Source organism: Barbus barbus, assembly GCF_936440315.1.
Source record: "Barbus barbus genome assembly, chromosome: 4".
Classification (NCBI taxonomy): Eukaryota; Metazoa; Chordata; class Actinopteri; order Cypriniformes; family Cyprinidae; genus Barbus; species Barbus barbus.
Window position 1 is genome coordinate 38436050 of NC_136732.1, and position 12835 is coordinate 38448884.

Here is a 12835-nt window from a genome sequence, read left to right on the forward strand (position 1 = left end):
AATAAAACACGAGCCAGAAACCTGCAGAATAAAACACGAGGAACCAGAACCATGGAGAATAAAACACGAGGAACCAGAAACATGGAGAATAAAACACGAGGAACCAGAACCATGGAGAATAAAACACGAGGAACCAGAAACATGGAGAATAAAACACGAGGAACCAGAAGCATGGAGAATAAAACACGAGCCAGAAACCTGGAGAATAAAACACGAGGAACCAGAACCATGGAGAATAAAACACGAGCCAGAAACCTGGAGAATAAAACATGAGGAACCAGAAACATGGAGAATAAACCACGAGGAACCAGAAACCTGGAGAATAAAACACGAGGAACCAGAAACCTGGAGAATAAAACACGAGGAACCAGAAACCTGGAGAATAAAACACGAGGAACCAGAAACCTGGAGAATAAAACACGAGGAACCAGAAACCTGGAGAATAAAACACGAGGAACCAGAAACAAGAAACATGGAGAATAAAACACGATGAACCAGAAACATGGAGAATAAACCACGAGGAACCAGAAACCTGGAGAATAAACCACGAGGAACCAGAAACCTGGAGAATAAAACACGAGGAACCAGAAACCTGGAGAATAAAACACGAGGAACCAGAAACATGGAGAATAAAACACGAGCCAGAAACCTGGAGAATAAAACTGGAGGAACCAGAACCATGGAGAATAAAACACGAGGAACAAGAAACATGGAGAATAAAACACGAGGAACCAGAAATATGGAGATTGGTGTTTATTCTTCATTCATATGTAATAAATGTTTGTGCTACATTAGTCTTATGAAGCTTTAACCCTCTGGGATCTGAGGGGGTTTTGGGGCCCTGGAGAAGTTTTGACATGTCCTGATATGTTTTTTTTTTTCAGTATCTTAATAAAACAGAACAAAACAACAAAACAAGTCTGATTATACTGTATTCAGCACAAACTGTGCTTCAGTAATATGTGAGCAGCATGAATGTAGCCTACATGTTTGTGTTTTTAAGTAAATCAAGTTTATGCAGTGAAAAACCAAACAGTTTCTGGTCTCGTGACTTCCATTATCATTTATTAGGATTTTAAAAGATGAGTGGGTGGATTTTTACCATTACAGGCTGGTTGTTTTCACACACTGCAGCCAAACAACTGTGTTCAAACGCCTTGTAAAAGTGATTTTTGCATAATTGGTCCCCTTTAATCTATTTATTTATTTATTTTTTGTCTGAAGCCCTGTGTTTAAACTTAATAAATATGAACAGCTTATCACTCAATGCATTTGCCTTACATAATTGTGTATTAAGTTACTCAAGCAAGTGGCAACACATTTAAACAGCATATAGCCTGCTTTTCTTACGTTAAAAGTGGGTTATCACAAACATTTTAAATTAAAACTTGCCACTGACAGAAACAGTTGGCTCTTATGCCTTTTCTTTTCAATTTACAAGTAATCCCACGGGTGTTAAAGAACTTTATTTGTCTGCCTCCACAAGTGCAGTATGTTGCCTTGTTTATCTAAAAGTGCAAGAAAGTTCAAGTGATTTGCAATGCCCGCTTTGTCACATCCAGTATGGACAGCAACAAGCTGTTGATTTCAGTAATCTTTTTGTTTTTTGACTAGTTGAAATTATGAATGGCCGGTAACTTACAGGGCACATATTATGCAAAATCCACTTTTACATGGTGTTTGAACATACAGTATGTGTGTTGGCAGTGTGTGAACACAACCACCCTACAATGATAAAAATCCACCCACTTTTTTAATCCCTGTTAAACCAAATCAGTTTTACTAGTCCTGCTGTTTTAATTCTCAAAGCAATATGACATCCCAAAGCTTAGGCCCCGGCCACAGCCACTGATTGACGGTCTTGCATTGCCATAGTTTTCGTCTTCAGTGGTTGTATGCTGTCCTCCATTGTCTCCGCACTCAAGCAGCTGTAACATAAACGAAAAGACTGAACATAGAGTCATAATTTTCTCCTAACATCTGAGCCACTGAGGATGCATTGGATTAGTTCTGTGATGCGTAGGACTGCACGATAAATCGAAGTGAAATTGAAATCATGATTAGACTGAAGCTGCGATTGTCCTGTGTATCTTTCAGTGAAGCACAGTTCTGTGATCAGTAGTAAAACTCCATCCGAAGGTCAGAAGGCGCGCTTGTGCAGAAACTCCAAATACAAAGAAACCCAGGAAATGCAGTAGCTGAATAAACAGAAGATTTAAATGCTTTCATTGATTCAGCATGACTAATAAACACATGACTATGACAATATATGGTTTATCTGAGTTCTCATTATTACAATTCTCATTATAATAATGTATATCTATAATGATATGCCTTTATCACTGCTTAGAATACTATAAAATATGTTGCGTGCCTTATTCTGTGTAAGAAGCCACATCATCTCACAGAAGGATGTATTTCAAACACTCAACTGACGCGAAGTCAGATTCATCAACAGTTTAATCATTTATTTCTGTATTACGTATTTAAATTTCTTTCAGCAATGTTGTGGATCAGTAAGAACCTTTTACATCCATTTACTTCAATGAACAAATGATAATCACCTCTGCAAGGAATTCACCCGTATATGACTGAAATAATTATTCAATTAGTCTCTTCAATTAGAATTATTAATAATGTGGGATATCTAGACCAGACAAATGTATTATTTTTACAGTCTAATATATTGAAGTTTATTGATTTGGTTAAATTCCGGGAAACTTGCAACACATATTTTTGGAAAGGCAGGGTGGTTATAACTTAAAGGAAGAGTTAAACTTTAAAAAGATTTGTATAAGAACAACTTTAAAAAGTATGTGTGTCTCTGTTTGTGGGGTGCGGTTGTGGAATGGTTTGGAGCAGGTGTTAAAGCATTGTGTAAATATTAGGCAGTTTAAAACATTGTATAAAAACTCTTTATTAAAAGGATATGTGGATGTATAGGGTGATTGTGAGGGTGGAGAGGGTTATACGGTTCATTGTGTTAGGTGACTATAGAATGATGGGTTATTTTGGATGAAAACAATGTGGTTGGGGTTTATTGTGGATTTGTTAATTTGGGAGGAATATATAAAAATAATATAGGGATTGATGTAATATTAAAAGATATACTGGAACATTATGGAATTGTTTAGGGGTGGGAAAAATAATAAGCTTTTGCTTCATCCCACTCCTTTTCAGACACGTTATGTATATACGTCTTTGGGACGTGTTTTCTTTTTTTTTAATTTGGTAATAATTTGATGTTATATGGATATATGTGCATGTATGTGTGTGTATATACAATGTATATATATATATATATATATATATATATATATATATTTTGTATTATATATATTGTGTTTTGTTCGAAATAAATATTAAAATAATAAAAATAATAAAGTCTCATGTTGAACAAACACTGAAAATGTGCATATGTAGAATTGACTGCTTCCGTGATTTGATGTCATACAAAAAAAAAAAAAAAAAACATCATATATGGGCCATTCTACATAATTGGTCCAAACTGCTGTCCCACAACCAAAAGCACTTTTTAAATTTTTTTTTAATTAATTTTCAAACATTACAAACAATTTCAAATCGAACACGAGGGGAAAAAATAAAATAATAATACATTTACATTTATCTGACGCTTTTATCCAAAGCGACTTACAATTGCTATATATGTCAGAGGTCGCACGCCTCTGGAGCAACTAGGGGTTAAGTGTCTTGCTCAGGGACACATTGGTGTCTCACAGTGGATTCGAACCCGGGTCTCTCACACCAAAGGCATGTGTCTTATCCACTGCGCCATCACCACCCCTGCATCACCATATTTTTTCCATTGTTGTTTTTAAAAGTATATATATTTTTATTCTTTTAAAAAGTGAAGTTAAAAATATACATATTTATTTTTGTAAATTATGAAAAAAAAAAGTGTCCCGCATTTTTCATGTCACTACCGAAACAGAGAACGTTTTAATCCATTGGCTGAGACTGATTTTAGCTACACCCCTAAATTTATGATCAAGAAAAATTCCCGTGTCCCCCTCTCTCATAGCTACAAGGTGTGAGTAGATAGGTCCCATTATTATTTTAGGTAAATATGTTCAGAAGTCTGAAAAATCTGTGTGTAACTTTAAGGAACACTACACTTCACTACTGAACACCTTTTTTTCTGCAATTAAGCACACTTTTTTTGGGAGTTACTCCATAACATTTAGTTTTTATATGTGTACAACTGTTCAGAACTGTGCTAGTTAACCATGTGCTGATTAGCATCTTTGAGCTAGGTTCAAAAGTATCTAAAATTGTCACTACCGAAACATTTGGTGGAATTTTGGTAGTGACATCTTTGTTTTTTGGGTGTTATCCCATAGACTTGTTAAAATGAAAGCAACATACTCAAATACAGAACGTTTTGGCTTATACCCTAAACGTGGCAATTTTAACAAGCTATGAAAAATGATCTGTTGGGTATTTTGAGCTAAAACTTCACATACACACTCTGGGGATATTAGAGACTTGTTTTATATCTTATAAAATAAGAGCATAATAGGTCCCATTTAAAATCCACCCATGCCCAGAGCAACGCCGCATCATAATCCGGCTCTAGTTGTATAAAAGCAATATAAAAGTGTGACTGTTGTAGTGCTGGATATCACAGCCAAGCCACCAGATCAACAGCACTCTTACTCATGAGATATTGATTAAATACCAGAAAGATGATGAAAGCAGCAAGATCCAGACCTACAGGAGTAACGTTTACTGACTATTAAATGGTAAGATTCTCAGAGAGTCAAAACAATAGAAGAATGGAAAGAGTGTGTGAGTGAAGGTGGTTGTGATTGTGTGTAGATGTGTGTTAGTTACAGGATCAGAGAATGACACCGTTCCTCTGTTATAGTCCAGATTCACTCTCACACGATCAAGCTTCCGTTTCACACGAAAGCCAGGACCTATATACCGTCCTGACAGATGATACTCCACACACCAGACATCAGTGTTGAAGAAATCACATCCCTTCCCCGTGTTTGATGCTGTAGTCAGTCCAAGACACCAGCGTTGACTCTGTTTAACCTCCACATCCCAGCAGTGTGTTCCTGAATTAAAACCCTCTGAACCCAGAACACAGGGATAGAAGTCAAATCTCTCTGGATTTTCAGGAAGAGGTTGTTTGTTCCTGCTGTTTGTCACACCGGTCAGATCATCAGACAGAACAAGCCATGGATTCGCAGTGTTTGGATCCAGAATCACAGGAACTGATGAGACACATTTAACAGATGCTGTTATTCTGATGCTCATGATCAAGAGTGAACAGAACACAGATTATTATGAATTATGACCCCCGTCCTGTTGATCAAACACATCAGACATTTTCCTCCGATCCTCTGTTATTAGTTTAATTTGTATCATAAGTGTTTAACAGCATCATGTACAAACATTAAATACTGTGTGTGATTCAGCAATTTGTATCATATCAAGAAAAAGTGATACTTTGTGAAAGTTAAAATAAATCAGTGAAATCTGTTGAGATTTACGCTGTAGATTACAACTTTTGGGAAAGTTAAAATAACAGTAAATCAATTAGATCTGTTGGGATTTATGCTGTAGATCAGGGATCCTCAAATCTGGCTCACGAGATCCACTTTCCTGCAGAGTTTAGCTTTAACCCTGATCAAACTCACCTACCTGTGATTTTCTAATGATCCTGAAGACATAGATTAGCATGCTCAGGTGTGTTTGAGTAGGGTTAGAGCTAAACTCTGCAGGAAAGTGGTTCTTCCAAGCCAGATTTGAGGATCCCTGCTGTAAATGAAAAACTGTAAGTGTGTGTATGATCTCAGCAGCATCTAATCATCTTCAATTTACTTATAGTCTGTTTATTGGTTCACCTTAGTTCAGTGGTTTTCAAAGTGTGGTACGAGTAACACTAGTGGTACTCAGGCTCCCTCTAGTGGTACACAGAGGAATCTCTAAATTAAATATAGTTGCTGGCCCTAAACTGTGGAACAGCCTTCCAGCCTATATCAGATCGGCACAGTCTTTAACTGTTTTTAAATCATCTCTTAAAACCTATTTATTTTCTTTGGATTTTAATTCATTGTGAGTTTATGGTATGAATCTGTGGGTTTCCCTGTGTTCTATGTCTTTGTTTGTTCAGCACTTTGTCTATCCATCGATCTGTTTGTGTCATGAAGCATCTTTAACACTCCACCCATCCATCATTTCCAGTGTGTGTGTATGTGAGCTCAGATCCTCTGTAGTCAGACTCACTGTTGTGGACGATGTCCTGCATCTTCTTCCAGACTCTGAAGGGCAGGTTGCCCAAGTATCGTGGCACATGAATCAAAACTCCAGAAGGCGTCTGTGGATCCAGCTGTGATGAGATCTGGACTCTGAAAGGACATTCAGGATCAGAACTGCAGTGGCTTTGGATCAGAAGCAGAGAGACCAGAGACTCCAGCAGATCACTCACCTTTCCATTGAGACTGGAAACTCCTGCAGAACAAACACACCATTTATCATCAACAAATCAATCAATCAATCAATCAATCAATCAATCAATCAATCAATCAACCCTCTGAAATGAGACCTTAAGAAAGCAGACGTCACTGGCTTTCATCATCTCCTCCATGTCTTTGATTGTGTGTGAAAGAGCTGAGATTTGTCTGTTCATCTCCTCCAGCTTCTGCTTCTTCTGCTCCTCTTCCTCCCTCAGTGCAGTGATTGTAGCTTCTTCTTCGTCTCTGAGAAACTGATGAAGCTTCTCAAACTGCTGTTTAATCTGACGCTCAGTTTGCTCTGCTTGAGACTGAAATCAAATCACATTCACTTCTATAAAAACACAACACAATCACATTATTCATACTTGTGATAAACTCAGATACCAACTTATAACGAATCCAGAAGCAGATTGCTGCTTGTCATTTACAGAAATAATGACCTGGAATCTAATAATAAATATATCAGATCATAGCTATTTATTTCACAGCTTTGTAGAATACTTGATTCTGATTGGTCAGTCACAACATTCCAAGGTATGTTATTCCTCGATAACAACTGGCAAAAGCTGATAACACAGGTTCATGGGTAACTGAAGTTGGCGCCGCTTGCTAGAAAAAAAAAATGATTCATAGACGTTTTGTGTTAGGTTAGCTAATAAAATATTAAAGCTCTGTTCAATATTACATAAACTGCCCTCTAAAAGTTTGAAAACACCCTAGAAAAGTGGGGTTTTGGACAATATTGGCATGAATCCTTTTTAATTCATGATAATTTTGCACTCATAAGGGACAGCACAAACTACAAAACATATTTTATTATTATTAATAAACAGTTTATACATAGAAAAAAACTTACATTTTTGATTCATCAAAACATCCAGCATTAGCAGCTATTACAGCTCTGCATAATCTGGGCATCAGAGCTGTCAGTTTATTCAAACATTGACTTTGAATTGGCAATCAATTGTTGAAGCTACAGTATTAAGGTGTGCTGACCCAAAAATCTTACCTGGGCCAAGTTTAAACCAGTAACCAGGCATCACAGCTGGCAGAGGGGCATGTCTGACTTTGACATGTATATATTTCCATTATTATGTTTTATTGCTGGTCTTCAATGATATTGTCAAGTTACTTTAATGTATTTGCACCAAAAAATGATAAGTATTTATGCTAATATCGTCCAAAACCGCACTTTGCCAGGTGTGTTTCCAAACTTTTGGAGGGCAGTGTATGTCCTGACACTGCATGAAAAGGGTCATATCCGGTAATATCTGGCCATGGTAAACCCTCGTGCACTTTCAGGTTTGCCAGATGTATGTGAGCCACATTACACAGAACAGTAAATTTCTAGAAATACCCAGATACTTAAGGCAGTGGTGCCTAAAGGTGTACGGCTGTCTGCACTGTGCTTACCATGAGTGTTCAGACTGACCTGAGATTTGACCTGAGACAAGCTACCCATCAAATTTATAGTGAAAAGTGCAATTCTTAAAGCTGTTATTAAAGCGTTTGCTACACGGATAAAAAAAAATAAAAATAATAATAAATGTATAGAATAATAAAATAAAACACAAATTATAATCGGGCCTGTTTTAGGCTTTTCCTTATTTTTATATTTTATACATCCATCAATTATGGTGATGAAAAAAATGACTCTCCGTCTCCTCATTGGATGTGCCTTTAGGGAGAAATGTACCTTTACGGCAGGGGTGATTCTAGGATTTTTTTAATGGGGTGGTACAGGGGTGACCAAGAACCAGCCAGCTGTTCATGGACATTGCAAACGAAAAAAAAAAATATATATATATATATATATGATTACCATGCAAAAATGTTTGTTTATTCAATACAAACAGGTGTTTTTTTACTATTCTGCATCTTAAAATTCCAAGTGTCAATGCTAACATTATTAAAACCCCACATTTTAGTGTTTACAACATTACTGCAGACTATTTGGGAAAGTGTTTTTCCCTCTAATCTTTGAAACAACAGGAATAAACGTAACATAACGATTTCTATTTTAAATGCTCGGCTCGCGGAGGGGAAATTGTTGCCGCTCCACTCCGCTCACGTACTCTGACTGGGACAGATCATTTCATGCGTTTAATGCCTTTGTTTGACATTCTTAATTCAAGGTAGATGATGTATTTTTAAATTTTCTTTTTAAAATAGTTTTCTAGCTGTTTGTTTTAAATACTATGTACTATTTTTCCCTAATAAAAACATACGTCCGAATTGGTATCGTTACGGAAATATACAGACCTGTGGTATTCCCCATATCTGGTCAGTAATACTCCCGGATTCATCTGAAACACTGCAGTGTATACATGAGTATACTGGACCATATACAGTACACCTCTTTTCAGGCAGTGTGATCACCCTGTTGGTGGTTATTCTGCAGCAATGACCAGCTGGATGTACATTATGCCTTACATAGTAATACTATAGCTGTAATGAAAATGACTCTCGATTCTGTTTCCTCACCTTGATGTGTTCAACTGTTTTCTCAAACCCTCCTTTCATTTTTTTATTGTGTTTTAGTTTATCTTGTAAGGACTTCAGTGCTGTATTCAGCTTCTCCTAGAATTGAACAAAAACACAGATTACACTGAAGAGAAGACAGTATTCACATATACAGTGATTTGATCACATAAGACTGTGAAAAAAGTATAATTTCCTCTGTTTTGTGTACATTTCATACTAAATTGATTCAGAAATTAAAACCTACCCACTAAATGGCTCAGAGAAGCACAGTTAAAGTTTTGGAGTGGCCTCATAGTCCTGACTTGAACACAATTGAGATAATGTGGCAGTACCTTAAACAGGCATCTCATGCTTAAAAACCCTCCACTGTGGCTGAACTAAAGCAGTTCTGCAAAGAAAAGCGGGCCAAAATCCCACCACAGTGCTGTGACAGACTGAACTCCAGTTATCACAAATATTCGGTTGTAGTTATTGCTGCTAAATCGGGTACTTAGTTTTTCACATGTGATAGCTGTTAAAAATGGTATTCAGTGTTTACTGATGTTGAGTTCATTTTATGTCGCACTGTATTTCATGTTAGTTTGAAGATCTAAAACTATTTAGTATGACAAAAACAGAAAAAAAAAATCAGAATGTGCAAATACTTTTTCACAGGACAGTAAATGTCATATGAAGTTGAGTAAAATACATGTGAAACAAGAGGTATTTGTTTTATACCTTATATGGTGAAACCACTTCACTGATAGGTCTAAATGTATGATTGTCGTGTTGTTTTGAATCTCTGCACACTAAACACACCGGCTGTTTGTCCTCCAGGCAGAAAAGTTTGAGTTTCTCCCTGTGTAAACTGCAGAGCTCCTCAGATCCTGATGAACAACTCTCATTTTTCTGCTTCAGGAATGACTCACACAAGTTTTTTAATGCCAGATTATATGGTGGTTCTTCTCTTGACGATCTTCTCCTGCAGACGGGACACTCTTGGGTTTCCTTGGTTCTCCAGAACTTTTGAAGGCACTCTTTACAGAAACTGTGACTACATGACAGAAGAACAGGAGCCTTGAAGATTTCACAGCACACAGGACAGATATAATCATCTTCATCTGCTGAAGCCATTCTCACTGTTCGAGCTCTAGCAAAATAAACTTTACTTTCACTTTCACAAAAGAATCACCATTAGAATCACAAAGATCTGCTGTCTGTTCAGAAACAAACGTCTCAAATCCTTCTTTAAAGTATTTTTCTTTATACTTCAACGATCGGTGATTCTTTATTGCTTTTTTTAAGACATGAGAGCCAGATTGGCAGAAAAGAGAAATGAGAGAGTCTCTTCCTGGTAAGTGCTGTAAGAGGGTGGAGTTTATGATCACGTGTGTGTTCAAACAAGTGAGATTACAACATCAGGATTTCAATTTTAACAAAATGCATTCAAAATTAAACAGCACTGACACTCTCTAAAGAAAAAAAAAAAAACATTAGATGAAAAATAACACATGAAAGAACACAAATATGCATGCGTGTTCTGTGTTCACTCTATAGACCTTATTCTCCAGATAAACAAGCGTGCAGTGATCTTTAAAATATTGTCTCTGAACTTATGTTTTTGCTGCAACTTTTTGGCAAGTGTATTTCTATGCCATCATTGTCAAAGAGTAATTAGTTGGTAAAGTGGAGTTACTTATTTGAATGTTAAAGGGGTGTGTGTTGTAAAGTGTGTTGTTACAATTCCTAGCTATTTTAAGGGGTATAGGGAATAACATTAATTGCTGAGGTCCGATCTCGACCCGATACCCGCGTAAGCAATAACAACCAAAGCGCTAAAGGCAATAAACCAGTGTTTATTTACAATGTTTACAGTGGGAAAACTCTTGTCCCTAAACCATTCAATATAATATTTACATTTAAAAAAACTAAAGAAAGAAGTCAGCCCAAATAATTGGGGGAAAAGAAGAAGGGAACTGGGCGGCAGTCAAATAAAAGAAATAATCAAAACATAACCCTCTAACTCAGTTATCAAATCTAAACTTAACTAAAGAGAAACAAAAAGAAAAGAAAATCTTCAGTATCCAAAGATACCCTAAACTAAGCTACTCTCACTAGCAAAAACAAAAAGTACAACAAGTGAGGCACGCCCCTTACCTAGTGTATTTAACAATCATTCACTACAGATTGTAAAATGTAGATCACGTCATATTCTTACCTTTCCTCCCCTTCTCTCCCCTTTATATACATACAAATGAAATTTACACAAATAAAGATCAGATGAGGCTTAATATTCAAAAACCCACGCAAACATATGGAACTATAGCTTAACCCACAGTATACAAATTTAGCATTAGCTAAACAACACCATCATAAAACAACTAGCAACAGACACAAGCAAGACATCTCCTACATTGTCTCAGAGTCTTCCTTTTATAGATCCAGCTGGTCACTAATTAGGACATCATTATGACATCATCTCCTCCAACGATGATTGGCAGGGAGCAGGACCAATGGCGTAGCACTAAAAAAGTAAAAGTAAAGACAAACAATAGAGAAACAAAAAGACAAGAGAAAAAACAACACCACAAAACACCACCAGCCGTAACACTCTTCCCCTTAAGAGTAAACATATTATAAAAGCATACAAAATATATGTTTACATTCTTAACCTTTCCTAAACGTGCGACAGGGCATCTGCTACCACGTTCTCCTGACCTCTTTTGTGCCTAATCTCCAAATCATAATTCTGTACCACCAGAGCCCACCGCATAAGCCGTTGATTCTGATTATACATACGGGACAAAAAGGTGAGAGGATTATGATCAGTAAAGACAACAATAGGTAGATTAGTAGAGCCAACGTAAACTTCGAAATGCTGCATTGCAAGGAGAAGTGATAGAGCCTCCTTCTCAATAGTGGAATAATTAAGTTGATGTTTGTTAAATTTCCGAGAAAAATAACAAACTGGATGATCAACCCCATTCGCATCCTCCTGTAACAAAACAGCTCCAGCCCCTACCGCACTAGCATCGACTTCCAATTTGAAAGGGCGCAATAAATCTGGGGGAGCCAAGACGGGCACACTACACAACAGCACCTTCACGCTATCAAAAGCATATTGGCATTCTTTGGTCCATAGAAGGATGAAGCAGAAGCAGGAAACTCAGTGATGGCAGCGACTTTAGCCTCTACAGGACGAACCTGCCCCTGTCCCACCTCCTTACCTAGTTAGGTGATGGTGGCTTGCCCAAATTCACATTTCGCCAAATTAAGAGTTAAAGTGGCAGCTGCCAAACGCTCAAAGACAAGTTTTAATAAAGCAAGATGTTCTGCCCAGTCAAAAGAATATACCACTAAATCATCAAGGTAGGCATTACAATTTGGAAAACCAGCTAATACAATGTTCACTAGCCTCTGAAAAGTTGCGGGCGCATTTCGCATCCTGAAAGCCATAACAGAATACTGGAGAATATTATCTGGAGTAACGAAGGCTGAAATTTCAGAGGCACGAGGAGTAAGTGGGACTTGCCAGTATCCTTTAAGCAAGTCTAACTTGCTAACAAACCGGGCTGATCCCAGATTGTCTATACAATCTTCCATCCTAGGTAAAGGATATGAATCAGAAATGGTAACACTATTGATCTTTCTATAATCTGTACAGAACCGATAGGTTCCGTCAGGTTTAGGTACCAACAAACAAGGGCTACTCCATGGACTACAACTGGACACAGCCAATCCATTTTCCACCAAGTAATCCACTTCTGCACGCATAACAGATCGTTTCATCATATTAACGCGATACGTGTGTTGTTTAATAGGCGCCGAGTTAGAAACCTTGATATAATTTTTTAAAACAGACGCCTGAGTAGGCATATCATAAA

At 37.2% G+C, this 12835-nt stretch overlaps 1 protein-coding gene across 1 annotated transcript; it reads right to left on the reverse strand.

Moving 5' to 3' along the window:
- Window positions 1–3549: 3549 nt before the first annotated feature.
- On the reverse strand, window positions 3550–10316 carry LOC306863559 (E3 ubiquitin-protein ligase TRIM35-like). The gene is made up of 6 exons (XM_079406964.1): window positions 9690–10316; window positions 8973–9068; window positions 6578–6796; window positions 6461–6483; window positions 6259–6380; window positions 3550–5243 (listed from the first exon to the last, which is right to left on the reverse strand). The coding sequence occupies exons 1-6, from the start codon at window positions 10083–10085 to the stop codon at window positions 4747–4749; spliced, it is 1353 nt and encodes a 450-aa protein (XP_079263090.1). The 5' UTR covers window positions 10086–10316; the 3' UTR covers window positions 3550–4746.
- Between the last annotated feature and the right edge of the window lie 2519 nt (window positions 10317–12835).